We start from the raw sequence: 27,999 nt of genomic DNA, 5'->3' as shown, positions 1-27,999 counted from the left end.
TAGCACTGTAGGAAAGAACAGTATATATTTATTCATTGCTAAACACAAACAAATCTTATGATAATACATAATGTATGAAATGCATATAATCAAATGGACAACATCGCAGTATATATTATATATATATATCCAAATTTTCTCTTAAAATAGAAAGAAAACAAACTTCCTTTTTTTTAAAACTTTCTCATGAGATCCAATAACTTCTAGTTTCCCATCTCTTTCTCAATACACGCACAACACAAAACATCTACTAAAATATTCAAAATATTTGTGAACAAAACTCAAATTGCCATAGAATACAGAAAAATTTTAGCGCTTGAAGAAGTTGTAGTCGTTCATGTCTCCGTGATCACATTCAGTTATATTTCAATACATTTCCTTGTGTAAAATTGATTTTTTTTTCACACACAAAAATAGAATAACTGGATTCCATAATGCCACACATTAATTAGAGTTCATACCTGTGTAACAAGTTTTCTTAAAAACTCTTCAGTCATAATAGCCAACATTACAACAAAACAAATTTTTCTTAGGATTTCATTTTAAAATACTATACTGTCACAAAATTTTAATGAGAAGATTAATTTAGAGGGGAAAAACTTTTAATAAATTCAAAAGGAAAACAATCTAGAAGCTCAAGTTTCAATTGCACCTATTTGAAAGATTTGGTCCAATTCTTTGATATGAAATCGAGAGATTATGAGGCAGAATAAAGGAAAAAAAGAATGTGAGATGGCACACAAATTTTTCACTGACCTTACTATGGCACATTTTACCCAACAGAACTGGCTCAGGCAACTAATGCAGCACACAAAAATTATTTAGCCATGCCAATGTTTTTACTACAATATTCAAAACTAATGTAATTTCTTAAACCAAAACACCTGAATTTATAAAAATTTTGACATATCATCACAAATTGGTGAAAGTCATTCAAATCCTGGTTGAAATTGAAATCAAATATAAACCCTATTCACCTGATAGAGGACAACAGAAATATCTATCCAACACGGAATGTGAAAAAATGTATTATCGTAATAAAATAGTTTTTTTAACTTTTATTCAAGACCAACCACAGCCTTCCCCCTAAATATGGCAATGAAAATAAAAAAAATTGTCTCATAGCCAGGCAAATATGATATACAAGGTGATTCTAAATTCATGGGGCAAACTTTAAGAGGTGATATAAGTAAGACATCTAAACACACATTTTTGATCATAGCATGTGCAGTCAAATCACAATATCAGAAACAGTAGAGGGTGGTTTTTAGGGAGTGTTCAGCAACACTTCACAAAAACAAAAATCATATTTTCTCAATGAATTTGCTGCGATACATGCTGACAAATATTCCAGAGTGCATATGCACTTTCAAATTGTATTGGAGTTTGTTTCTTATTAGTGCAAGGACCATAAAGGTTACGCTATGCCAAGCAATGACCAAGCAGTACAATGATTTGTGGTAGAATTTGTGTTACCCAGGTCGCACCATGAGTATATGCCTACCACATGACGAACCCCCCCCCCCCCACATCCTCCAATGGTAGGTTGCACTTATCGCAACAAGTCTATCTTAAAAATATGATATTTGCTTTCGGTGAAGTGCTGTTGTGTACTTTCTAAAAGCACCCTCTACCACTTTTGCTATTGTGATTCAGTTACACATTTTATGATCAAAAATGCTTGTTTAGGAATCTTATATCTCTTAAAGTTTATCCCATGAATTTAGAAACACCCTGTTTATGGAGGGCTCAAAAGCAAATCAGTGTCAGTCAATTTTCAGAAAATAACTTTTGCATTACAAGTGCCTCTTCACTGTAAAAACTTTCAGTTGTCAAAACATTCAAGTCCTTATCTTTATATTTCAACAGCAGATAGTGCCACTTATAATGACAATGGAACAAAAAGATCTTTTAAAAGATTCTTTTATATCATTCTTAATGTTTATTGCCTTACACTGATTGGCTTCAGCCCTCCATATGTTTCTGAATGCTGAAACAGTATTAATAGCAAATATTACAACAACAAAAAATGCCATTTTGACTATTTAATTGTCTATGGTGTGATTACTAAAAATAATTAACTCATAGAAAATTACACTACTTCATAATGTAAAAAAAAAGAATATATACTAGTTAATCAGTGGTTGAATTTGTACAATTCACATAATGTATTTCACTCTTGATATACACTTTCTAGAATAAATGCTTCATGATAACCAATCCAAACTAATCAAACACAAAAAATATCATCGTTCATGCATAACTCAATGTGGCTTTGCAAGGAATCAATGTCGTGAAACAACATCAGGCAATGAGGACATTCTAGTTCACCCTAGAATTTGAGATTGAAGTAAAAAAAATTAATATACCAATTCTAACACAATAAAATGCTCAGAATCATCCGGATTATATAGGCAAAACAAAGGGGAAAATACAGTATTTACTCAATCTAACCAATTTACTTAATAACTAACAAAATACTTAAAATTCAGAACCAATTTTCAATCAAAACATTGTTCTTCAAATACATACCTTAACATGGGATTCTTCAGCATCTTCTGAACTATTGCTAACATGATCAGATGTATTTGTACCATTGCGATCCCTGCGACCTTTTGGGTGATGGTGATGTCTGGAGTGCCGCCTGCATGGTTTAAAAGAGACATAAAATGGACTTAAAAGCTGGTAGAAGATTACAACTTCAAGTATCACTTTATCGCCATAGCACTTTATGTAACTGACTTTGACTAAGATAAGAGAGGAAACATTTTCAACAACGCTCTCAACAAATTTAAAAACTCACTTGTGCCCTTTAAGAGATTCCACAATTGTTTTCTTCAGCTTTTTCTGTTGTTCTACTGGCCTTTTGCATTCAGTCTGTGTTACCTTTGAGAAGAGAATAAAGAAAATCGTAACCTTATAACTAATTTGTTTATAATTCAGTTTGCAACTGATCAAATGAATGCGAAAAAAAAGGGAAAAGCAATTGCAACACTAAAACCAGTACGTTCTTTTAGACTCAATTTTTTAACCTGCCAGCAGGGCCAGAACAAGAGGGGGGTGGAAGGAGGGAAACTGCCCCGGGCGGCAGTTTTAAGTGGGAACAAAGAACACTTATAAAACTATCAAATTTTAAAGTTGTGGGGGGGGCCACAATAATGTTTGCCCCGGGAGGGGGGGACAAAAAGAGTTACGGCCCTGCCTACCAGTACGACAGAGCTCAACATATCTTTAAAAATATGGAAACCAGCCAAACTTCTCAGCAACCAAGCATTTTTTTCCAGACATTTTCATTTTTTTCCTTTAAACGTCATAAATAACTTGTTTTCCTCCTAGGACTTGGAGAGAGAAACCCCTTTCCCATATTAGTAGGCTGCATGAATTTCAAAAATTTTGTGTTAACTTGACTTTCAACTTAGTGATTACAGCATAGAAAATTTTAGGCACCAATGTCAATTTTTTCTAGCCACAATATCAACATGGTGCCTGGAATCAAACAAGCCCTACAAAAGGCACTTCAATCTATCAACAACATAAACCGAGAAATAATGCCATAAAGAATGATTATGATGATTCAAAACACTTATAGGTTTACCACATCACCCCCCTCCCCCCGCTAGAACAAATCTGCAAACTTGCACTTTTTTTAATCAGTTGGTTGGGTAGCTCATTTTGCTACCTAAGTATTGCCTGAAATGTGAATGTGTATCCCTATTGAAACTCATGTTAATTTTTTCCTAAGACATTGCACATTCGTGTTTCTAGAATGAAGGGGAAGATGTAGTATGCTCATGTATAAGCCCATTTGCATTTAAGTTACCTTCTCTCAAGAAACCATCATCATCAAACCATCTCTCAAGAAAGCAGAAAATTTAAAATCTCCATGATATAAACCAACTCCCAAAAATTACACACATAAGTTACAATGAAAAACTATAATCAAAACCTTCCACATTCCTTCTTTCTCCTCCACTTTATTAGGCCAACACAAGACTAATAATCAATTGGTGAAACTTCCAGGGCTCGGTTCAGGGAAACCCCCCCCCCCCCCCCCCACGATGCTGCAAAGTTAGTTCTGTTTTTGTGGGAGAAGTGGAATCTACTTTTGGGATTGAAAATCAGAACCCAAAATTTGCGTTTAATTTTTTTTCTCCTAAAAACTCCATATGGCAGGTTTTTTTTTGCAACATCTGAGACAGTAGTTTTCTGTATGAAGCTGACATTCATTTTTTAAAAGGATTCATGAGGATATCATACAACAAAAATTAGTTAATGAGAAAATTGTTCTTATAAGTAGAATATGTTTATACACCAAGATTTCCTTATAATACACATTATTACTAACTAATCACTTTTAATTATGCCATAGTCATGAAAGTCCCTTCATCGCTTACTTCAGAGTTGAGAACTGGTATTTCTCCTTGCACTTGTTTCAATGAATCCAGTTCTTTCTGCAGTACTCCATTCTTAGTTATCTCTATATTTAACAACTGCTCTGTATTGAGTAACTTGGCTGTAAGAATGTCTACCTTTTCAAGATGATATCGCTCAGATATATCTTTGAAAGTGCTCATCTGTTCACTCTGTGGAATCAAAAAATAATAGATCATGATTCATACACAGATCACAAACATTCAGTAAAGAAATGCAGGAATAATGGAATATGAACCAATTAGCCATCTTGTATTTGATGTCGTTCTTACTTTCATCATTTCTCTTTCCTCTTGGGCATTTAGCAATGTCATGGCTCTTTGATGCATCTCGCTCAAATCCTTCAGGTTCTTCTCCGTTTCTACCAAAGATTTTCTGAAAGCAAAAAAAAATTTTTAAGAATTAAATCAAAAGATTTTTTTTAATACACATAGAGAAATTATGGTAAAACTATGGGGGTAAGTGCAGTCAAACCCTACAATAAAGTATACAAACCGTTGAAGTCCGCTGGAGTATTCTTCTCGCTTCAGAGACTCATTGACAGCTTCCAGTTGAGCAGTTATGGCCACATTTTCCGCTTTTTTAAGCTCTAATGCAGCTTTTACAATTTCCATCTCTTTTTCAAGCTCTTCAGCTCTATAAAAAAAATCAATACAATAACCACCTACCATCATTTAATCTGATAGAAAGTAATTTCGCGCCTTCTAGAAAATTATTTGCATTTTGACCATAAATATATGAAAGAATAATTAAAACTTTCCTTAAACCTATAAGCACAATTAATCAAACTAAGTACAATGGTATTTTAACTTTTGAGGTGTCCAAGAGTTGAGTACGTAACATGGTAACAGTTGACTTAACGAATTTCTTGATAGCTCATGCATTTACATGCAGTGAAACAATATTTAGAGTTGTATATGTTACTGCCAAAGCCTGAAGTGTGGCCAATTCAGGAAGTGGCCAGCCATTTTGTGAATTGGCCAAAGTCTGGTTTTCAGAAATTTCTTTTTTTATTGCACTTTCGCCGGGAAGCTCACCCACTTTGTAAACTGGCTACTTTACTTTACCGCACACCAACTCCAGTCATATATCGACATATTGCAATTTCTAACCAGAGGAGTTGGGTGGGAAATGAAGGCTCCATCCATCAGTGGTCGTCCCAGGTTTGATAGGTAAAGAACTTGCTTCCAATGTTCTATGCCCGGATTCAAACCCATGGACCTTGATAGGAACCTTCATAGTGGAAGACAAGCATCTTACCACGGCACCACTCATGAACTGGCTGGTCAATGTTCAAATCTTGAACATTGGCCAGGACAATTTTTAACGAAATTGGCCAATTCGCAATCTGACAGGTCACTTCGCGAACTTCTGGCTTTGGCAGTAACATATACATAAGAAACAATGGTTGATTCTAGCATTTTTTTCATAATTAACTAAATAATTAACACCATGTGCAGGCTTTTGGCAAAAAATTTGGATGATCTCTATTGGAAGTATCAGCGATAAATCTGGTAACCTTGCTCGCACATTAAAAAAGGAAGAAGGGGAAAAGGAAAAAAAGAAATGATGAGGAAAGAGGTCACAAAAACAGACAGCTAAAATGAATTTATTCCACTGATGTTTGGATGAGATATTTCGCCCATGATCCTAAAGGAATAAACCTCGGCAATGTTTTCGTTCTCGCTCCTCCTTTCACGAAAACGTGGCTCTGATTTCTTCTGTGCCTGAAGGTGGAATCACACTTCTTAAACTCGGTTTGTATCCTACTCTCAATGTTAATCTCAATATATGTGCTTTGTATTCCGCCTCTACTTTACAAATTTTGTGTAGCTACGAATGACAACATCCATTATCATTAAGGAAGAATAATGTATTTCCTTTACTTTCACAAGAAAAAAAAAGACAAATTCACAAGATATAAAAAGATTTTAAAAGAAATGCATGGAGACAAAGAATTGAAAATGCATTGATTTATTACTGCATGCTTTAGAATTTTTTCTCTCTTCGAGATGTGATTTTCTTTACAGATATTTTACTGTATTTGTCACGTAAAAGTTCAGAATAAATATTCTATTCCCAATTTTTCATAACACATGATTTCTTGTAATACAGAGTGGGCAAAAAGTCTGAGATACATTTACAAAAAAATTTTAAAAATCAGCCAACAGAAGAAAAGTGTGGGTTTCACCAAAATAGTGGTTTTCACCAAAGTACATGGTTTTCATAAAAAAAATTCAAAATTTTACTCACACATGTTACTGTATCACAAAAAAATCAACATGAAAACATTAAATGTGAAACAAACAGAGCATAAGTCATGTTTGCAACATGAATTTTGTTACATAAAACTATCACATTTCAATATGAGTGCCCTTTTCAGCTCAGGCTAGATGGGTGAAAGGGTGCTGTTGTTGAAATTTATTAGTTTCATGTGGTGACACAAATCATAATGAACATTAGTTACCCACTGTTTGTGTCACATTTGATGTGTTAATTGAGCTTTTGTACTACAGCGCCATCTGTGAATGAAATTTTGAACTTTTATTTATGAAAAAAATTCTGACGCCTTAGTATTTTGGACCAAATCACACTTTTTTTTTATGTCAATCGGTTGATTTTTATTCATTTCTAAAATGTCTGCAAGACTTTTGCCCACATTGTATATTATCATTAATATTTCAAACTGATACCCAAACATTTAAATTTTGTGAAATCTTTATACAAATGTATTATTGAATTTTTGCTTTCAAAACAAAACTACTAAAATCCCTGTAGTGTTCTGTAGCACGTCTCTCAGTTGAAAACCTCGACGTAACAGTATGGTATAAGACTCCAGAGCACAAGAAGAAGAAAAGCCTCAGGAGACGGAAGATTGCAAAAACAAAATTGATTCATTCAAAAATAAACAGAGGTGGGAAGGGCATCTGAGAATGATCGAGTAGCGTCGTCATCTCATGTGTATGTTATTGTTCTAATATTTTTGTTAATAAATTTCTATTTATGTTTGTCATGATGAGTGCTCACTATTCGAAGAACATAAGGTCACTACAATCCCCTTTGTATGCATTAAAAAACAAATACAATTTTATTCTAAAAAATCCACCCCGTCCCCAAGTCTCCAGCTTAGCTAGGAAAATGGGTATCTACCTGAGCAGCAAATCTGACAACCCTAGTAATACAGATAATTTCATTATATTGCATAATTACAGGAAAAAAGTAAATTTAATATATGTGAAATTCTGTTTTTCAGTCATTACCTGCTCTCATAATGGCTAATAAGATCTGTTTTAGCCATAAATGCCATTAAAAGTTGTTCATAATCTTCGGCATTGGCCTGTTCAGATTTATCATGTCTTTTTTTCTTGGTTCTCTTCTCAGTAATATGTCCGATTTGTTTGTTCTTCTCTTCAAGTTTCTTTTCCAGATCAACACGCTGCATCAAAACAAATTTCAAAAATCAGTGCACATTAGAATTCAAAAATTCATAGTACAATCAATTCTTATCGTTTACAAACTAGAACAGACTTGAACAATTAGTTCATAAAATGGAAAGATCATAACTGGGAAAGAACTGCAAAGAAATCACATATTGTTAGAGACCAGAGGATTTTAATTAAAAGAGTGGCACACAACAAGTGATTGCCATTGCTAGTTAGTGTAAAGTTTTGAGCATTGAGATCTAGTCCTTTTCATCATGGTTTCTTTAAATTCAAGAGATGTTGATCAGTCAATGGCAAGATGATTGCTAAAAAACAACCATTTCAATAATTAGAAGGGGGTGACGATCCACCATTCAAAAAAAATTATATCACTATCATAAGCGGCAGGTGAAAGTAGACAATTTCCCTCGATCACCATGCACACCTTCTATGAATGTCATTCCCCCATTTAAAGAGTTATGCTTATACACTGGAGTCCAGTAAATCACCCAAGGACAATGCATGTGACGTGCTGAGTGGACACAGAACAGTTTAGCTGGTATCCCCCCCCCCCATAAGTGCAGAGCATTATATCTTTATAAAGGGTCGTTTGTGACGTAAGCATCATTCAGACCCCATCCCCTCCCCGTCATCAAAAGTCAGCAAATTTCACCCCCTCCACCTATCAACGCTGACGCAATACTTCAATGGCCTCTTACTTGATTTATACAATCTGCATTAAAGTTTGCTTACTTAAGTGATATTAAGACTTTGATTTACATCATAAGCTGAGTATAATATTTCATTATTATTATGTCACAAACCTCTTTACATTGGCCTGCAATAACTAAATAATTAAAAAAACCATATATATACCTTCATTTTCTCGTCATCAAAGTCGGCTTGCAGCTGAATATATTTTGCAGTCAATTCATGAAGTTCTTGGGCTGAAATGTTATCCTAGATGAGAATAATTAATATATCAATATATCAATTCAATCATAAGTATAAAAACTGATTTCGGTTTGCTAGAAAACACAACATATTTTCTATTTATGATCTTTATACAATCTGTTCAAAGCAATCTAGTAGTATTTACTAGAATTAGTTTAAGTAAATACAGTCGACCCCCCGTATTCGCGGTTTCCATATTCACGGTTTCAGTATGCTAACTATGCTTAAAGTAAGTCAATTGCTGCTGTGGCCCGCTATTACGGAATCATCTACGGTAAGATATATCAAAAGAAAAAGGAATCTGAAATCCAAACAACGCCTATGGGATCCATGTGTTTCTCGGGTACAAGCCATTTGACTAAAATGGATAGCTGAACCCAATGACTAGAGAGAAGAATTGCACGTGAGCCCAGTGGCACATAAGGGCCGGAGACCACAGCATGGGATTTCAAAAAAACTGTGAAAAAGAATATGGGATAAGTAAGAAGAAGTCGGCATGTTGAAGTGGGACAGATTTGAGAATGGTATAAATACTTGATGATATGAAGAAGAAACGACAAACAGAAATCACACTGTTCTTTCAGAAAACATCGCCAAAAATTGCCTCATCCTCTTTTACATTCCCTTCTACCTCTGTGTCACCCTGCTCTTTCTCATGATGTTCAATAAAGATATATATATATATAAAAAACCTATGGTTTCGGTTTACACCCCCAGAATGTAACCCCTGCGAATACGAGGGGCTGACTATTACATTTTGAATTATAATAAGACTTCCAGATATCACATCAAGCATTGTTTACTGTATTTTTATTCTAATCATTCAAAAAAAAAAAAAGCTGCAGGGGCCCATGATCTGCACTAAGAGATTAGATTCCAATATTTCCAGCACATGATCTGCAGATTACATGCAGGAAATTACATTACTTACGACTTTAAAGTAGAATTCATGAAAATTCATGAAGCAAACAGGTAAAAAAATAAAATGATAAATGTGAGTAATTCAAGTAATAAAAAATAAATAAATGTGACTAAATAAAAAACATTCTAAGTCTGATAAAATTGATACAAGAACACATTTCTAGGAATACCTACCAGCTGATCCTCTTTGAACACAATAGCATAACCGGATTCATCATCATTAAAAACAGAGGCAAACGATCTTTCTTTAGTTTTCTGGGGAATCAAAAATGATGGCAAAGTGTGAAATAAAGTGTAATTTAACATTTACTACAAGTTAAATTGCTAACTTTATTTCAACAAAAAAGGTAATGTTAATTTAGAGATGGCCCCAAGGATTATTTGTGAGGCCCCTAAAATAGCAACCAGGGTTGGTTGAAAAAACCGGGTTCTTTTGGTTTAAATAGCATTAACATTAAAAACAATAAAATTTTTGAAAAATCATTCAGACTTCTAATATATAATTAACTGAAATAAAATGTTTATTAATGCAATTAACACAATTCCCATATTAATTAATCTACAAATATTTCTTACATTTTAATAAAAACCAACTTTTGCAATTTAATTATTTTTTTGCTGAACTCAATGAATTACTGTGTTTGAAAATTGTTAATGTTACTATTAACTATAATATAAAGGGGTGTTTTCTCCAGTTACTTTCAGTATGCTTAATTAGGAAGCTATTTTACAAAAACTGTGATAAAAATTAGGTGAATATAATGTATTTAATGAAGCATAAATAATGCAGATCAATTAGTGATGATTTATGATATACAGGCTGTGATTATAACTGAAGTTCCAATTTAAAACACTGTAGAAGAAGAGCCATGGTCAGAATGACTTGAAAATTTACATGAATATTCCTGAAGCAATGGAATTTTATATGGCAAAGGGAAAAAAATACTTAAAAATGGAAAATTAGCAACATTACTCATCCAACTCAAATTTGCATGCATAATGGGAACGATGGCCATTCAGGGCAAAATGATAACTTAATTATTTGCACGATTTCATAATTCATGGAAACATCACAAAAAAAATGAAGTAATTGAACAAATAACTACAACTTACTCAAGAAATGTTAGATATAATGTCCACATCGTAATCTGGCAATGAGATGAAAGCACAAAAATTCTTGTTCAACAACAGATCAGACTATGCCATGGTCATGATGTGGATGTTCTTGCAATTCACCAATGTTTGAAATTTGACTTCTGTTCATAACATTTTGAAGTACCCCCCCCCCCCACCACCACAGCCAAAAGTTGCAAGGGTTAAGGTCAGGTGAACTGCGGCCGGCCAGGTGTCATGCCATCCCGTTATTGTCTAAATGGGTCTTCAGCACCTGCTTTGCTGGTATTGTGATGTGCATCTTGATAAAAGTTGTGCTATCCAGGGCCGTCTTAAGAGTATCATGGGCCCCCAGACCAAATGATTTGTCTGAAGCCCTACCAAACAAATTCTCAAAAATTTCAACCAATCTCATTTTTGTGAGGCCCCTCTTCACTTGAGGCCCAGGTGGGCTCACGCCTTAAGACAGCACTGGTGCTATCCACACACTGATGCTGTTGAACTGTCAAAATGATGTTGTTGCACAAAACAGATTACATTGCTCGCCAAGTACAGCATCATCTACTTGCACATTTTGCACTTTTTTCTTTTCCCAAAGAAATTTCCAGAGTCCCATGCAAATTTTTAAGTCATTCTGACCAGTAGCTCTTATTGTAGAGTTTGAAATCAAAACTTTAATTATAATCACCCTCTATATAGCTGATTATTTTCCATTAAGCTGTTACTACTGAACCTCGATTAACTGGGCTTAATGGTGAAAAAATAAAAAAAACTATTGAATATTAAGGCTGGGTGACATACAGTGTGAGATGTGCTACTTCTTATGGGAAATAAAATGAAAATGTGTATGAGGTAATGTAATTACTAGTACACTGGTCTTTGTGCTTTAGGGGAAGCTGGTGTCTTTATTGGATTATAAGGCCACCTGTGTGTGTGTGTGTGTGTGTGTGTCCTTAGCATAATGATGTCACTACTGTTGCTGTTCCTTTCTGAAGGAAAAAAAACAACCTTGTGAGATAATACACAATTACATCAAGATGTGTAATGCAATTCTTATTCATGAATTTGCTAAAGATAATCAGAATGTAGCCAATAGTTAGAAAATGGGCAAGAATGAGAAATTTTAGCTTCTATATATAACTTTAAGCTACAAAGATACTTAATATAAAAAAAATTATATTCAGGCCACTTTTATGAGATTTTTTTTTTTTGAAAAAAAAACCGCTTATATCATCTTACACCATTTACAGATGTACCATCAGAATATACCCCAAGAATATAAAATGTGATCGGAATGAATGATTTTTATTTGATTATTTGATTTTTTGAAAAAAAACCAGACTGGTTTTTTAAAAAAACCACTTGGTTTAAACCAAACAACCCTGATAGCAACTGATGGAAATTACACATTCAACCCTATTGTAAAGGGCATCTATTACATCTGTGAGACACTTTTAAAACATTAGACCCAGGGCAGCATAGCTGTCATAGGTTATTGATAATTTCAATCAGGTTTGGAGTCTGAAGTTCGGACTAACACTGGTGAGAATGGTGAGATTACACTATCTCCAAAGAAGGGATAAAACTGATCGCCTGCATTTCATTTTGACATTAAACTGCTTAACAAAGACATAGACTAAAATTGTATTAATTTATAAATATCCCAAGCCTCTACACTGGAGCCCTGTCAACCATCTCCCTATGGGAGGGTTAAAGATACAAAAAAGTAAGCTACAAAAAAATTACTTAACCAACCATACACTGCCCTATTCTTATCCCCACACAGGTAAAACTTTCTGAATCAGAAGACCGATGAAACAGTTCAAAAAACCATTAACTTACTGTATATAGGTCTAATCTTTCATTTGAACCTATTTGTGGATATCATTTTTATTTGTGGAACTTTTCATTTTAATTATAATTAAATCTTTGAGTCTACTCAGTCTACCTGCAACTGACTACCCTACCATCTCTGGGTTTATCTCTCTATCTTGGTTTGAGAAATGACGATCTATACAAAATTTAATAACATAGAAAGAACAAAATTTAACTAAACTCACCACAGGACTTTTTTCCATCTGAGAAATATCATTAAACAAGGAATTGCTGATCTCCCTCAAATCCTTGTTCTCCATTTCCAATGCCTTGAACTTACTGCATACTTTATCCAGCTCTTCATTTAAACTGTGGATTATTCCTTCTAATTCTTCCTTCTGTATAACTAGCTCTTTATTTAATGTCTGCTCTTTCACCAAAACTTCAGCATGTGCATGTGTTTCCTCTGACAAAGTTTTCTAAATAAGTGAAAAAATAATTAGGAATGAGACTTGGCATTCTAAGAAAAATTTCAACACAAACTCACATCTCAAGAAATATTCCTAGAATTTTCCTAACTTGTCTTGTAAATTCATTCACGGATCACAAGTTTCAGAACATGACTTGAATACCCCCCCCCCCATTAAATATTATGAGGATGCTGAAATGTTTCCCCCCCCACACACACACACACACAAATTCTCAATTATACAATGTAAAGCAACTCCCCCAACTACATAAAGCACACCCTTTCCCCATGTCTAGCTTGTGATTTCAGCAATGCCATTTGAATTATAAATAACATAAATTGGAGACAGACTACATGAAAAGCACTCTAAATCTCAGCAATTTGAAAAGGCATACTAATGGTCGTCCCAATAATTAATTGACCAGCAGGGATTTACAAAAAAAATTAGGCACAAATTATAATTTATTAAAGCAAAACAGTCCTAAATAATATTTCTTCAACCATGATGGGTACATAACTTGCCAAGCCCTGCTAGTTTATTACAGGGCTGGACAAATCACAAAGAAACCTAAGCACCAGAAAAAAAATTTTACCCGGAGGAAAAAGGTCCCAAATAATGTTTCTTTTGACTTTTTCAGGGCATAGTGACCCTCTTTCATGTTGGCAGATACACTGCTATAAATTCCAAACATTTTTTGCTGCTCTCAGCCTGCAATTTAGTAACTACACGAATAAAATTTTAGGCACCAATAAGTTTTTAATTGCCATGGCGACCTGGTGCCAGGGATTTGTCCAAGCCCTGGGTTATTCTGACACAAGGCAATATGTATAAAAAAGCAAAGCTGGTTTTAAAGACATATTACAGCAGTCCTGCATCATGAATCATTACATGATTTGATACTTGCAAAAATATAAAAAAATAGGAATATGAAAAAATTATTTTAAAAAGTTAATTTTGCTCCACTAATCGCTTGAAAATGATTGAGTTTTCAGTTTTGTGAAGTGGACATTGATTCAAATATGGAAATGAAAGAGAATCAGAACCACATACATCATTAACTTTCACAGACTCTTCCAACTGCTCTATTTTCTTTAGCAGGTCCTCTTTTTCTTTCTTTAGATTGTCAATTGAGTTTTGCTGCTCTTCCAGAAGTAAATTCTGTTTCATCTTATACTCTTTTATCTCCTTGCTACATGATGAGATTGTATTCAGCTGCTCAAGCATCACTATATTGCTCTTCTTGACCTTATCTAATAAGCAAATAAAACAAATGGTTGACATTAAAACTGTTCAGTATGTTAGATTACACATATTAAAATTCATTATTTGTTTTGCAGTTATAAAACGACAGTGATAAGTAATTCCTCCAGTGATAAGTGATTAATAAGTGATAAGTAATTTCCAGTGATAAGTGAGTAATTCCTCCATTTTCTTAAGTGTGTGTGTGTGAGTGTTTTCTGTCTGCTATTACAGTCGAATCCTGTTACAACAAATTGAAAGAGACTGAAGAAATCCCTTTGTAGAAACAAAATTTTGTTATAAGGGAATTCCGAGTTTTTGCATTGATTCTATGCAAACTTATCTGGGGGATTAGAAAAGTGTTAGTTAAACTGTTTTTCCCCCTATAACGGTATTTGTTAAAACAATGTATTTAAAATAATGTATTTCCTTTACTTTCACAAGAAAAAAAAGACAGATTCACAAGATATAAAAAGATTTTAAAAGAAATGCATGGAGACAAAGAATTGAAAATGCATTGATTTAGTACTGCACGCTTTAGAATTTTTTCTCTCTTCGAGATGTGATTTTCTTTAGAGAGATTTTACTGTATTTCTCACGTAAAAGCTCAGAATAAATATTATATTGAAACCTATAACGGTATTTGTTAAAACAGGATTCGACTGTATTACTAATCCTTCGGCTTCCTAGGTTACCATTTCCTTTTAGGCTATTGGTTATTTTGTGAAGGTGATGTCAAAGGTCGTTAGTAATAATAGGTTTTTTCAACGTAGCATCACATTTGAATCAAGTCCATTAGCATTTAAGAGCTTTTTTTTGTTTGTTGATACATCATATTATATATATTGTTTTCCTTTCTATTCCAGAGAATATTTATTTTATGGGTCATTCTTTCACAAAATCAGACTAAAAATGGAAAAAAGGTTATAAAAAAAAAAGTCTACCAAAAAAATCTAAAAAACATTCTTAGGGTCAGTTCCTTACCTGCTAATAAATGAATTATAGTCAGCAACAATGTTTGTCAAAAATTTATTGTGAAAAAAAAAATAATTTAACCATGTTAGAGATAGACAAATTTCCCATGAGGCATTTTACTTGTTTCAGCAGTTGACTTGATATTTATGGTTGACCATCGCAACACATTCCATCTATTTTGGTAGATCATTTTCAACTTGGATAAACACTGATACTCTGAAAAAGTTTTGTTATTTGTCTTTCTTGCTCCTTTTCATCAAGTTTATGGGTACAACAGATTTCTAATTTATCTTTGTTTTCATAGAGCACGAGAGACACTCTCGAATCAAACTCTTTAGATGAAACATTACTGCAGCTAATGTTGCAGTCAAGAAGTTAGAATTTTCTTTTTCTCCTTAACTTATGATCAAACCTTCCTTTTTCTGATTACTTAATGCCAGGAGAAAGATATTTTTATATGTTTTGAAACCTGAATAAAAACCAAGCATGTTGAAATCGTGTTTTTCAGAAATAGATGTCTCTAAACTGAAACACGCGGTAAAGTGAAAATAATTTTCAATTATATATTTCTCATAAAAAAATATATAAAAAAGCCAGAAAATAGTTATTTAATAAAATCACTCACTTTTCTTCCCCAAATAAATCTAATTTGTGAATTAATTTACAATTTTAATTGATTTAAAAGGAGGTTCAAGTGATGGTTACATTCTTCTTAACTTTTTCAATACAAAATTGGATAGATGGCAACTGGTATTGTATTTAAACCAATGTTTTTCAAATGTCACGAATGGAGAAAAAAAGCTGGAGAAAAATTTTCATTTGGCTATAAATTATTGATAGAAAATATTTAAAATTATAAAAAAGATGAAATGCAAAAATGCTGATATGTTTGTGCAAGCTTTATGCTTGGATATACTCAATAGCAACATATGGAATCACTGCTTGGGGAGGTGCTTATTAAACAAATATACAAAAACTAGATTATATATATAATAAAATAAGATCCCAAATAACGATTACAGCAAACAATTACGTAACAGAATGTCACAAATTAACTATAAAACAAAACTATATTTATAGATTAATAAATAAATAGTTAGAAACAAAACAAAATAGAACCTCTTCTAGATTTAATAACTTATATCAAGTGCCAAAAACAAATAAAACATTATTCCAAAAGAGTTATAGATATACTGCCCCGAAAATAATGAACCAATACCATGGAATTAATCATACAAATAATAACATAAGATCCAATCACAATATATTTATATCTTATATATAAATGTGAAAGTATGTCTGTCTGTGTGTCTGTATGTATGTCTGTTCCTTATACAAATCTACAGTTTTAGGCAGATCGTCACCAGATTTTGCATATATATCAAACAGGACTGGGATTGAACCATAGGCTACTTTAAAAGTTCATCAAAGCTGGGCAAATGCCCGAAATGGGCGGAAAACTGTCTGGCAACAATGGTTTTGGGGCCTCAACAATTACTTTCAGAACGTTTACTTTGGTTACTGTGGTTTCCAACAATGCATTTCAGACGTGTATATATGCCTTTACAATGGTTTGTCACACTTTTAATTCTGTTATTATAACAGTTTATTCCTTTATAACGGTAACTAACTCTTCCAATCCTCCCAGTAATTGAAGAAAACCCAGGAAGAGCGCCGGGTATTTCTGCTAGCCTATATACAGGATATCCTGTAAGTGATAATGCGGCCTTTATCTCATCAACCGCCCATCATAGAGGTATAGTTTCAATTTAAAAAATGCTTAAAAGGCGTTTGAATAATATTCGCTGCACAAGCTGGACGTATGACGTCGCTAACAACAGAGAACAACAACTACAACGACAAAATTGGGAATAAAAATGTTTAACGCCAGCTGATGAACTCAGCCGCCATGGTGGTCGTAGTGACCGAGGCACATAGCGAGGAACTGGATTCGAGCCCCACCGGCGCCACAGTGGTGGTCGGCTGAAGTTGGTTTTCTGTGGTTTCCAGCTTCAAGGCACGAATGTGAGCCGATCACCCCGTTAAAAAGTCTCGCCACAGAGCAACAGGCCTACAACGTTACAAATATTCAATCATTACACTTCACTCCTAATTTGAAGTATAGATGGCAGCACTGAAATATCAAACAAAACACTAGCTACACACTCAGACTGTTAGGTGAGCATGTAGCTAGTGTTACTACACTTTGTACCAGACTCTGCCACGAAGTTGGGCTGGAAGAGATCTCTGCAACGGGATAAGTCCGGTGGCAGAGCTCCTGGCGTTCATTCATTCAGCTGATGAACTCAATGCTTGCCTCAAATCATCAACACTCTGGCATGAAGTTAAAAAATTATCATTATCCACTAACATGCGAGTTCAACTGAAAAATGACTCAGCACTTCTATCATTTTCACATCAGTTGATCAAACTTGGCAATGGAAGAATTCCCATAGAGACCCCAAGCACTGGACTCATTACGTTCCCAAATGGATTTTTCCAATTGTTAAACTAAGTTCAAGAACTTGCAGACAAAGTCTTCCGAAACATTGAACAAATCACCAAAACCATGAGTGGTTTTGTGAGAGAGAGATTCTGGCACCGAAAAATGACAGTGTGAACGAGATCAACGAAAAAATCATAAAAATTATTCCGGGAGACTCCACATCTTACAAATTGGTTGACACTGTCACAGACACAGAGCAGACAGTTCTGTGTTCTGCAAAATTTCTGAACTCTTTGGATATTCCGGGTGTGCCACCACACAATTTGACCCTCAAAGTCGGAGCACCAATAACGCTTTTAAGAAATTTAAGGACACAGAGACTCTGCAATGGCAGCAGACTCTGCGTGAAGAAATTGCACAATTACATCATCGAAGTACCGATTCTAACTGGATGTGCCAAAGGAAAAGACGTCTTCATTCCAGGTATGGGGTCATTCAAGTATTATGTCAGCATCGAGGGGGGGGGGAGGGGGTTTTGAATTTGCTGACTTTTGATGACGGGGGGGGGGGGGTTTGAAGGTTGCTTACATCATGAACCACCTCTTTTTAAAGTTAAAGATATGGAATATTCTAAGCTGCTGACGAAATTTTGCTGACAAAAGGAGGGGGGTCAGTGTTGACAAGGGAAGGGAGGGGGTCAAAAATGGCTGAAAATCTGCTTACGTAATACTTGAATGGCCCCTATCCCAATTATCACTGAAGAAATGCCATTCAACTTTAAAGCGATTACAGTTCCCGGTTCGTTTAACTTTTGTCATGACAATCAACAAAGCGCAAGGCCAGTTGTTAGCAGTGGCAGGGTATTTCTCATGGACAGCTTTTCGTCGCCTGTTCGCGTGTTGGTAATCCCAAAAATTTGTACATCTACACACCAGATGGGAAAACAAAAAGTATTGTGTATCCACAGCGATTTCCTCCAGTTTTTAATTAAAATATTTAAAATAAAGTAATTTTTTCTTACTTGATGCAGAATTTTTTTTGATTAAGAAATAATTAATAAGCTAAAAGTATATAATTTTTTTAGCAACGTCGCCGGGTATCAGCTAGTTCTTAATAAACAATAGTTTAGAATCCATATACTACAACAATAATGGATCATAAAACAACACAATTAAAATAATTTGTTCTAAAAAAAATAGAACCATTTCTGTATAATCAACTTCAGGGCCACAACTGGGGGGGGGGGGAGCAGGCGGGTCTGCCGTCCCTGGCGCTGGACCAGAAGGGGCGCAAATTTCACACTTTTACCTCTCTTTCAACATTGCAAGGGGGCGGCACCAAAATGCATGCTTGCCCCTGCTGATCAAGCTTCTAGTTGCAGCTCTGATCAACTTAAAAATACATGTGAATACACATCGTACGTGAATTCTGTGTTGGTCAAATGACTAATTTTATGTGTTTATATTTAAATTTTTTTTTCTTTGTTCAGTTAAAAAGTATCTAAATATATATCTGACTTCATAAAATATTAACCAATTAGTATTGTAACAAGGCTGTTGCAGAATTCAATTAACTCTTTATATATATGTATATATAATTTAATTTATATTGACCTACTGGAAGGACTATCAGTCCCTTGGGGTCACAGAGTGTCTGTGTCATCGTAATGTCACTTTTTGTGGAGTTTATTGTTTTGTGTTTTTCTCAGTTTGATTGTATGGTTTATGTGTTGTGTCCAATAAAAATAAAATAAAAAATATGTAGTCAGCTATGTAAGTCAGCCACCTCGTTGGGCAGTTTGCCTGTTGTGGCGTTGTATTTGTATTTATGTACTGGCCCTAAAAATTTATATTATTGAAAAAAATCAATGTACTTTTGTTTTAGGATACAAAGTTACTTTAAAATTTGAAAAAAAAATCAGCTGGGGACAGCCAGGACATTTCCTAAACAAATGTAAATTTGTTCGAGCAAATTTTAAAAATCTACTGATGAAAAAATTAAAAACATAGTGGCAACTTTACACAAACTGGAATATAAATAGAAAGTGAGGGGCTAAAAAATTGTGTCAAATATATTTAATGCGTAATCTGCTAAGGACACGATTTAGACTAATTTCGTGAGAATTACCTTTACATATCACGAGGGATAGTTGTAATATTTAAGACAAAGTTTTGATTATTTTCAATCCCGTATCTGGTTAAGGATATTATATTTTTAATTTCGATTCCTTATTTTTTCAAAGAATGTTGTTTTGTTATTGTTTTTGTTCTTCGTTTTTTACTGTCATATTTTTTAATGGCCATAGTATTGTTCCTTTTTGGTGATGTGTTGGCAATGTTTTCCTTTGGCATGAAAGACGTCGAAAAGCATGACTTTGTTTAACTCTTGGCAACTTCTTGTGCTTTTTGGCATTCTTCTTGTCAAAAAAATCACCAAACACATCACCAAAAGGGATTATACTATAGCAGTTCTATTTTTTACAGTGTTTTACTGCATAATGAAACTTATCTTCAAATTTTGGAGAATTCTTACAACAAATTAGCAATTTTTCAGCCACCTCGTTGGGGCCTTGTATTTGAAACTTATGGGAAATTGCATTTTGGCTACAGAATGTGATTCGGAAACAAATTGTCTTGATTATCCGAAGTATCACTGTACATTTTTCTCATCTGCAAGAGTACAATCACAGTGATTTGTGAACATTTCAAAATAAATTTCAAGCTTACCTTTCAATAAATTGTTTTCTTGTATCAAGTCATTGACTTGCTTCTGCATTTCTTCAGCTCTGCTATCAAAAGATAACGACAGCAACGAATTGATGCTTGTTTGTGTACCATTTTCATAAGCTTCAGATAATATGGAAGTCTCGCAGAGACTTGGAGATTGAACTCCTTGGTTTCCTGTAGGACTTTCAGGAGGTGGAATTATCTCGAAAGATGTCATGCTAACCATACTAGAAAAATCCACAAAAATACAATGTTTGTATACGTATACTGTGTACTTTACAAAATCTATGCAATAAACAAGCTTACATGTGAATATACAAGGCAGCCACAAAGGATATGGATACCTTCAATCATTGCATAGGGAAATAAAAATATCACAGATTATGTGAAAATTACATAAGCTATACAGTTCCACCCCCCCCCCCCCCGTAGTAGCAGGGGTCATGCTCCAAGGGTAACCACGAATATGGAAAATCTAAAAATAACACAAACCATAAACTTTTGTTTTTTGGACATTTTCATATCTGTTTTGTGTGGCAGGAGTGGAAGGGGACATGCAGTGCATTAGCGTATGTAAAGAGGGGTTTGGGTTGTTTCATTTTGAAGGGAAAAAAAGGTAAACCTCTCCCCCCCCCACTTTAGAAGTAAAAAAAATTGAAACCCCCCCCCCCCTCCTTGAGAAAATTCTACGTACGCTTATGGTTCAGTGATTCTCACTGCTGTTTTCTGAAAATATTATTATGTCTGTCAGCCGTTTCTTCTTCATTTCATTTAATACGTTCGAGTATTGTAACAAGGCTTCCTTTGCCAATTTTTCTTTATGCAGAAAATGTGCCACAGGTGATTCTGTGTCGTGGAAATAATCCATTGTTAATTTACACTTACAAAGTTCTTGCGCCATGTTGCTCATAATGAACTTTCCTTCCCCACACACATTTCATGACTTTGATTCATCTTCATGAAGTATTGCTTCAGTTTCAGGAGCAGCTTGTTCTATCTATTCTGAATCTGTCAATTTCTGAATTAATTAATCAAGTAATTAATTATCCAACTTCTACCACATCCACATCATTAAACCCTTTCCAATCCACCTGTTTTGCTGTGAAACAATGTTCTTCATTAACTTTTCGGATGGCTTTGTAGAAATGGATCTGTCCTCAGGGACATATTATGGCCAAAAATTTTTCCAATTCGAGATGACTATTTCCCTATTTATAGCATTCCACAGCTGTAGATATAACAGTAATTAGACCTGTGAAATTCATCCAAGACTGACTTTTCCTGCATTTGCTCCTCTTCCTGGTTGTGAACACTGTCTGTACCTATCATCAAAACAAGAGCACCTTTACGGCAAGTTTAACAGACGAATGCATGAAATCAGGATGATTTCAATACTTGGATGCAATTTGCACAAAGTGTTTAATTAGAATGCTGAATCCTCAAATGTTCATAAAGATTCTGTATATTTGCAATGCAAAACTTGATGCATCCAATCTTGCAAACACTCTTTTCAGATGAACTTTAACAAAAACTTTTCATCCTTTGTTTAGGTTGGTGGCACAATGCCACAAATGTTAAATAACGCTAGAGGTTTAGAGGAGATGTTTCCAAATATTGAGATAGCATTGAATCATTGACATCATCACCAGTATCAAACTGTTTGAGAGAAAGCTCATTCTTCTTATTATTATAAACGATAAAATCATCAGCTCACTCAAGTCATTAAAAAGTTTCCCCCCAGCAGAGAGAGTGACAGGCCTACAACGGTACTTATTCAATCATTACATTTCACTCATAGTTGGGAAAATTTGATGGCAGATGTCAGCATTACACATAACAAGCATTAAAACATAAACAAAAACTTCACCCTAGGTTCACAACATGGACATGCTGATATGTACCAATTCCTTAGAGCAGCGGTTCTCAACCGGTGCTCCTTGTGCACTCTCCAGGGACTCCGCGGCCGCTCGAAGAAAATTTTTAAAAAAATAATTGTAAATATTTTTAAATAGCGTAAATAAATCAGTAACTTTGATAAATAATTAAAAAATTGGCCTACGGGCTCCACCATAGAATTTTTTTACTTTAAAGGGCTCCGCCATAGAATTTTTTTACTTGAAAGGGCTCCGCGAGTTGAGAACCGCTACTTTAGAGGTATGTGTGCGAGGTGCATGTACGGTTGAGTAGTAGTAGTTCACTCAAGTCTCTTTACAGGAAAAACTGTCATCTTTAGCTTTACTGTGTATTGAATCCGAGATAACCGAGAAATTAGATTTTGATGAAATTACCAATGATTTTGCTCTTATGAGAGTGCGAAAAGAAAAACCATTCATTGCAAGATATTCCATGGAGAATTTTGCATTACATTTCTCACCTAAAATAGTACATCTTTTCTTTGATAGGTAAGGGGAATTTCCAATGTTCCGAATTCTTCAGTGTTTGTGCCTAGAAGAAGATCGCGTATACGTAGAGCTCCGCAGAGACTTGGAATAGAGGACACTACTTGACATTATAGTGCAAACTTTTTTTTTTTTTAAGCAACCCGGGAATGTTGCATATTTATGTTTAAACGCTTAGGTGGCGCCACTGGAATTTTTGTATGTGTATATATATCCTGTGTAACTGTGTTGTGGGGTTGTTGTGCTTACTCTCTCGCACACTGTTTTGCTTGTTCTTCATTATGTCTTCCGCGGTGATGCTTATGTGTGTTCACGTGCTGTACGTTTTAAATGCACTGTGATTAGTTTCTAATGTATTAATAAGTTCACATTAATGAATTAAACCTCCGATGTGTTTTCCTGCATACACTGTTGTCGAGTGCTGCCTTACCACAAGGTCACTACATGTTTACAATCAACTAACATGTACTGTATTTGCTGACATACTAAACCTCTTCCACCATAGTGGATGTGGGGGTCCTGACTGCAACAGTGTTTTCCAGAAAACTGGGACCGCGAATACCGGGGGCGGCAGACTGTATATTGTTTAGAAAAACTGTACCAAACTCTTCCTTATTCTACACATTATTGATAAAATAAAAACCAATTAGAGTCTATAATTTTTTATAACATGGATTGACTTAAATGCGACTGCTTACCTGCTAGGATAAATTCTCGAACGGAAACAACCAGAATAATAAAAGTTGTTTAACAAGAAACGAAAGGACCTTCAATGATTGAGACAAAGGGGGAAAAAAAAACCAGCATGAATACCACAACAATAAACAATCCGGTTTCTGTCACTCAATGACGAAACCTTGAAAGATCCCGTGATTGTGACGAATCGCTGCTGATGATGATATATAAGATGACCATACGTCCTGTATTTCCTGGGGCAATACCGGTATTTTCTGTTTTTTTGGTCGTCCTGACTTTTTGGCAAAAGTGTCCCGGTTTTCCCCGCTTTTTACGTGACGCCTACTTGGATTTTAATTCTTTATTGAAGTCAAAGATTGAATTTATTTTTCAACTCATAAACTATGTTATGATAATTACAGCTACAAATAAGAACTTTAATTTCCCACATTTAATTTGTTGAATGTTTTATTTTGTCGAATTCATTTTAATCCACTGCAATTTGCAGTAACGCTTCATTTTCCGCCATTGCGATTTTTCCGTAATTCCAGCAATATTTGGCAGCTTGTTGAACTTTTGGCGTTGTTCTTGGCGATAATTAGCGATGTCCCGTCTTAAAGTACTTGGAATTTCCAATTTCCCGTATTTCTCTCGAAGTCGAAGAAATATGGTCAGCCTAGTCTTGGTGAACGTTTTTCTTCGTGGAATTCATTTTAATCCACTTTAATTTGCAGTAATGGTTCAATTCCCGCCATTTTGATTTTCCGTAATTTCAACAATATTTAGCAACTTAGCAACGATAATTGGCAATGTCCCGTATTTTCCCGTATTTGGAATCTTAATGTACCGTATTTCTCTCGAGAAAATATGGTCACTTAGATGATGATGATTTATGCATAAAAGTACCGAAAACTTTTCTTACTAACTAAGACGAAATCTTAACATTTTTTAATGTTGTAAAATGGGGGTATTTTTTTTATCTTGAATTATTCATTTTCTGCAAGATTTCAATCTGTACCACTCATACCAGATATTTACTTCTCAAATAATCAGCTTTCACTTTACCATATTCTATTCAAAAGAAAGCGGGACATTCAACCAATTACAGCCAACCCTCGGTTTACGAAAGTTCATTAACTGAAACAATTTCTCCCATAGGAATCAATGTAAATGAATTGATATATTCCTGAGATCCCGAAAATTTCTAGTATGGATTTGTTTTACAACAGCACCTGTGTATAGCATTAAAACAAATGAAAATTATGACAGGGCCATGTTCGTTGTGTCATCCACAATCTTTAATGGCGAAGCACTCAAAATATCTTCCACCCAAATCCATATAGTTCTTCTATAAGACACTTCCTGCCAAGCGTAGGCAATAAGCACTATACAATGTATATACAATATAAAAATAATACTATACAATATCTAAATAATGTTTTCAGAATTTTTCAAGTTTTATAGTTGATTCGATACAGGGCCGCAACTAGATGCTTGGTCAGCCGGGGCAAGCACGCATTTTTTCGCCCGCTCATGATATTGAAGGAAAGGTTAAAAAGTAAAATTTGCGCCCCCTCGAGTACGGCGCCCAGGGCACCAGACCCGCTTGCACCCCAAGTTGCGGCCCTTATTTTATACTACATATATATCATTGCAAAAAAATCGTTGAAAAAATTATCTGGTATAGAGCAGTGTTCCCGACCGGGGGTGCGGGAATGTAAGTCTCATTGCTTTGGGGGTGCGGGAAGGAAAAAAAGGTGTGGAAACACTGGTGTAGAGCTTTTCCAAGTTTAAAATGGCCGTTGATCCATAAGATGGAGAACAGGAGTCATATTTTAGGGATGGAGGCTTTACTTTGATAAAGTTTAATTATTCTACCAACTCTTCTGTCAAATAAAAAAATCGACATCTGACCATAGGCATATAAAATATCTTTTGGGGGATTTAATCCGTTTTGCATGTTTGTAAGGCTTGTTTTTCGCCGACTTGTATGTTCGTAAACCAAGACTAGTTCGTATACCGAGTCATTTGGTGTTGTTCATAAACAGAATTGTTCGCAAGCAGAGCCGTTCGTAAACCGACGGCTGACTGTAAATAGTGTTGAGAGACGTTCTGATTTATGAGGGCATGTCTTCTCCTTTTTTTTAATGTTATTTTAAGTACCCTAATTCATACGTTTTTGAAATTTATCCCTTTTCATGGTTTCCTCATTTTCAAGGTTGCGATATTTTTTTTTTCTTTTTCTTACCAGAAAAAAAAATTACATTATGAAACAAAAACCTATTCATTGGTATTCATTGGTGTGTTTATGTCTTGTCTTTCCTTAAAGAGTGTTTGAGGAAAGACAGGACTGTACCCACACCTTCTAGAACAGACCTTCTGCTCTATAAGGTGTGTTGACTGTACTTGCCCTCAATTAAAAAGTACAAAAAAAGAATAAGAAAAATACTGTACATAAGTAATTAAATACGTCTCTGTTTTGGTTGGAACCAAAGAAGCATGAGAAAAATATATACAAATATATATATTTTCTCATGCTTCTTTGAGCTTATAATCTGAAGCTCTGTACATATTTTTCAAATATTGTATTTTTTAACATTTTTTCATTGTCTTTTTTCGTCCAACATGTTTTTCAGAAGGCAAACGTCGGGAACAAGGGTTGACATTTTTGATGCATTTAGGCACAGCCACCCTTCAGAAACGCATACACTTTCCGAACCATGCATGGGGTTCCCCCTGATGAAGACCCACTGCATAGGTTCTATTTCACTCTCATAAAATTCAATTTTTTCCTTTTTCTTAAAATTATTCTTTTTTTGTATATATACACACATATACACACAATTTTTTTCCCTCAAATGTTTCATACTCGTGTTTGAGAAATTTCGTATACTTCTGCAATTACACAGTTTGAACTTCCTATCATTTACTGAATTGTAAACTTAAATTCATCTTACAAATTCAAATGTTTTCCTTTCGCTTTCATCTTCGGGACATATCAATACTAAACGATCAATGCTTTTATTGCATTATCCGGAGGAAACTTCGCCGAAATTATTCTAATAAGTGGGGAACTTTAACATTGCCTTTATGAGATAAATTTTGGATCTGGAAATTTTATTCATATAAGAGATTGTTTATCCCACGGGGGTTAACCTCCAGCCCGCGATTCAAATGCAGCCCGCGAATGTGTTCCAACCTGCCAGCGAAAAAGTTGTTTTCATCAGTTAACATAATACGATATACAGTATTTATGTGCTCAAGCCGACTATATATTCCTTTCATAAAAATACGGCGAATCCTCAATCATAAAATCTTGATCGCTATAAAATTGTTTTGCCAATTATGACATAAAGTTGTCGAAAGTGCACAATCTCGGGACAAATGCGGCCTGCGAAAGGTATTCTGATCAATGCACATAATACCATATATTTATATTTAGGCTAATCATATTTCCTTTATAAAAGTACGATAAATCTTGATCCATACTTGATATCGCCAATTAAAAAATTATCGCTAAAAAATTGCCAAAAATTGCTGAAAAATTACCAATGGTAGAAAATACGAGAGCAAGTCGCAATGTATTGAAATGTAATTCACGGAAAAATTGTACGTGTGTGTGTGTGGCAATTATGTCAGATGAATATATTTTTATATGACTTAATTAATTATAAAAAGAAGCCATAATTATTAGAATACCATTACAAGTTATGAAAATAATCGCAAACTTTAATTTCAGTAAAGAAGGAAAATTCAAGGAAATACTGGAAAAAACGGGACATTTTATAAAACAGCCGGGGCCGCCAAAATTACGAGAATGTGCCATAAAAGAAATGAGCACATGGTCTCACACACACACACGCACACAGAAGGAGGGTGGTGACTATGCCTAATTGCACTAAAAATGTCAACCTTTGTTCTCCGATGACTGCCTTCTCAAAAAACATGTTGTGCGAGAAAAAATTGGAGGATGAAAGATGAGTAAAAAATATTGAAGAAATACAACATTTGAAAAATACCATAGCCATCCTTCAGAAACGCCTACTTTTTTCGAACCATGCATGGGATTCCCCCTGACGACGGCAGCATAGGTTCCCCTCTTGCATAAATTTCATCTTGTATTCTTTATTTTCTTCAAATAATTACTTTCTTTGTGTATATATTTTGTGAATGAACAGGTGAGCAGCACTAGAATTTTCGTCATTTAGAAAGCTATTTTGACTATATCTTCAAGTCCCTAGATGTTTCACACCACAATTGTGTGTGTGTGTGCGCGCGTGAGTGTTATATATATATATACACACACACACACACAATACATATGTATAGCGTAATTATTGGAGCCCGGAAGTTCATTAAAAATGCCATAAATGCCCTTTTTGCCTATTTTCAAACTTTTCTGGTAAAAATGCC

General features: G+C 34.6%; 1 protein-coding gene across 1 annotated transcript; it reads right to left on the bottom strand.

Annotated features, from left to right (window-relative positions):
* Window position 1: 1 nt before the first annotated feature.
* LOC149075826 (uncharacterized) lies at window positions 2-23,788 on the bottom strand. The gene is made up of 13 exons (XM_089243343.1): window positions 23,610-23,788; window positions 20,513-20,739; window positions 14,177-14,376; window positions 12,902-13,135; window positions 9,903-9,983; window positions 8,730-8,813; window positions 7,692-7,867; window positions 4,927-5,067; window positions 4,704-4,806; window positions 4,395-4,583; window positions 2,804-2,886; window positions 2,533-2,644; window positions 2-2,332 (listed from the first exon to the last, which is right to left on the bottom strand). The coding sequence occupies exons 2-13, from the start codon at window positions 20,736-20,738 to the stop codon at window positions 2,231-2,233; spliced, it is 1,731 nt and encodes a 576-aa protein (XP_089099469.1). The 5' UTR covers window position 20,739; window positions 23,610-23,788; the 3' UTR covers window positions 2-2,230.
* Window positions 23,789-27,999: the final 4,211 nt, after the last annotated feature.

This window comes from Pholcus phalangioides, unplaced genomic scaffold, assembly GCF_987345545.1.
Source record: "Pholcus phalangioides strain wild (caught in Gottingen) unplaced genomic scaffold, Ppha-v1.0 ptg000015l_1, whole genome shotgun sequence".
NCBI classification, from domain to species: domain Eukaryota; kingdom Metazoa; phylum Arthropoda; class Arachnida; order Araneae; family Pholcidae; genus Pholcus; species Pholcus phalangioides.
This window is presented reverse-complemented; position numbering and strand designations above follow the sequence as displayed.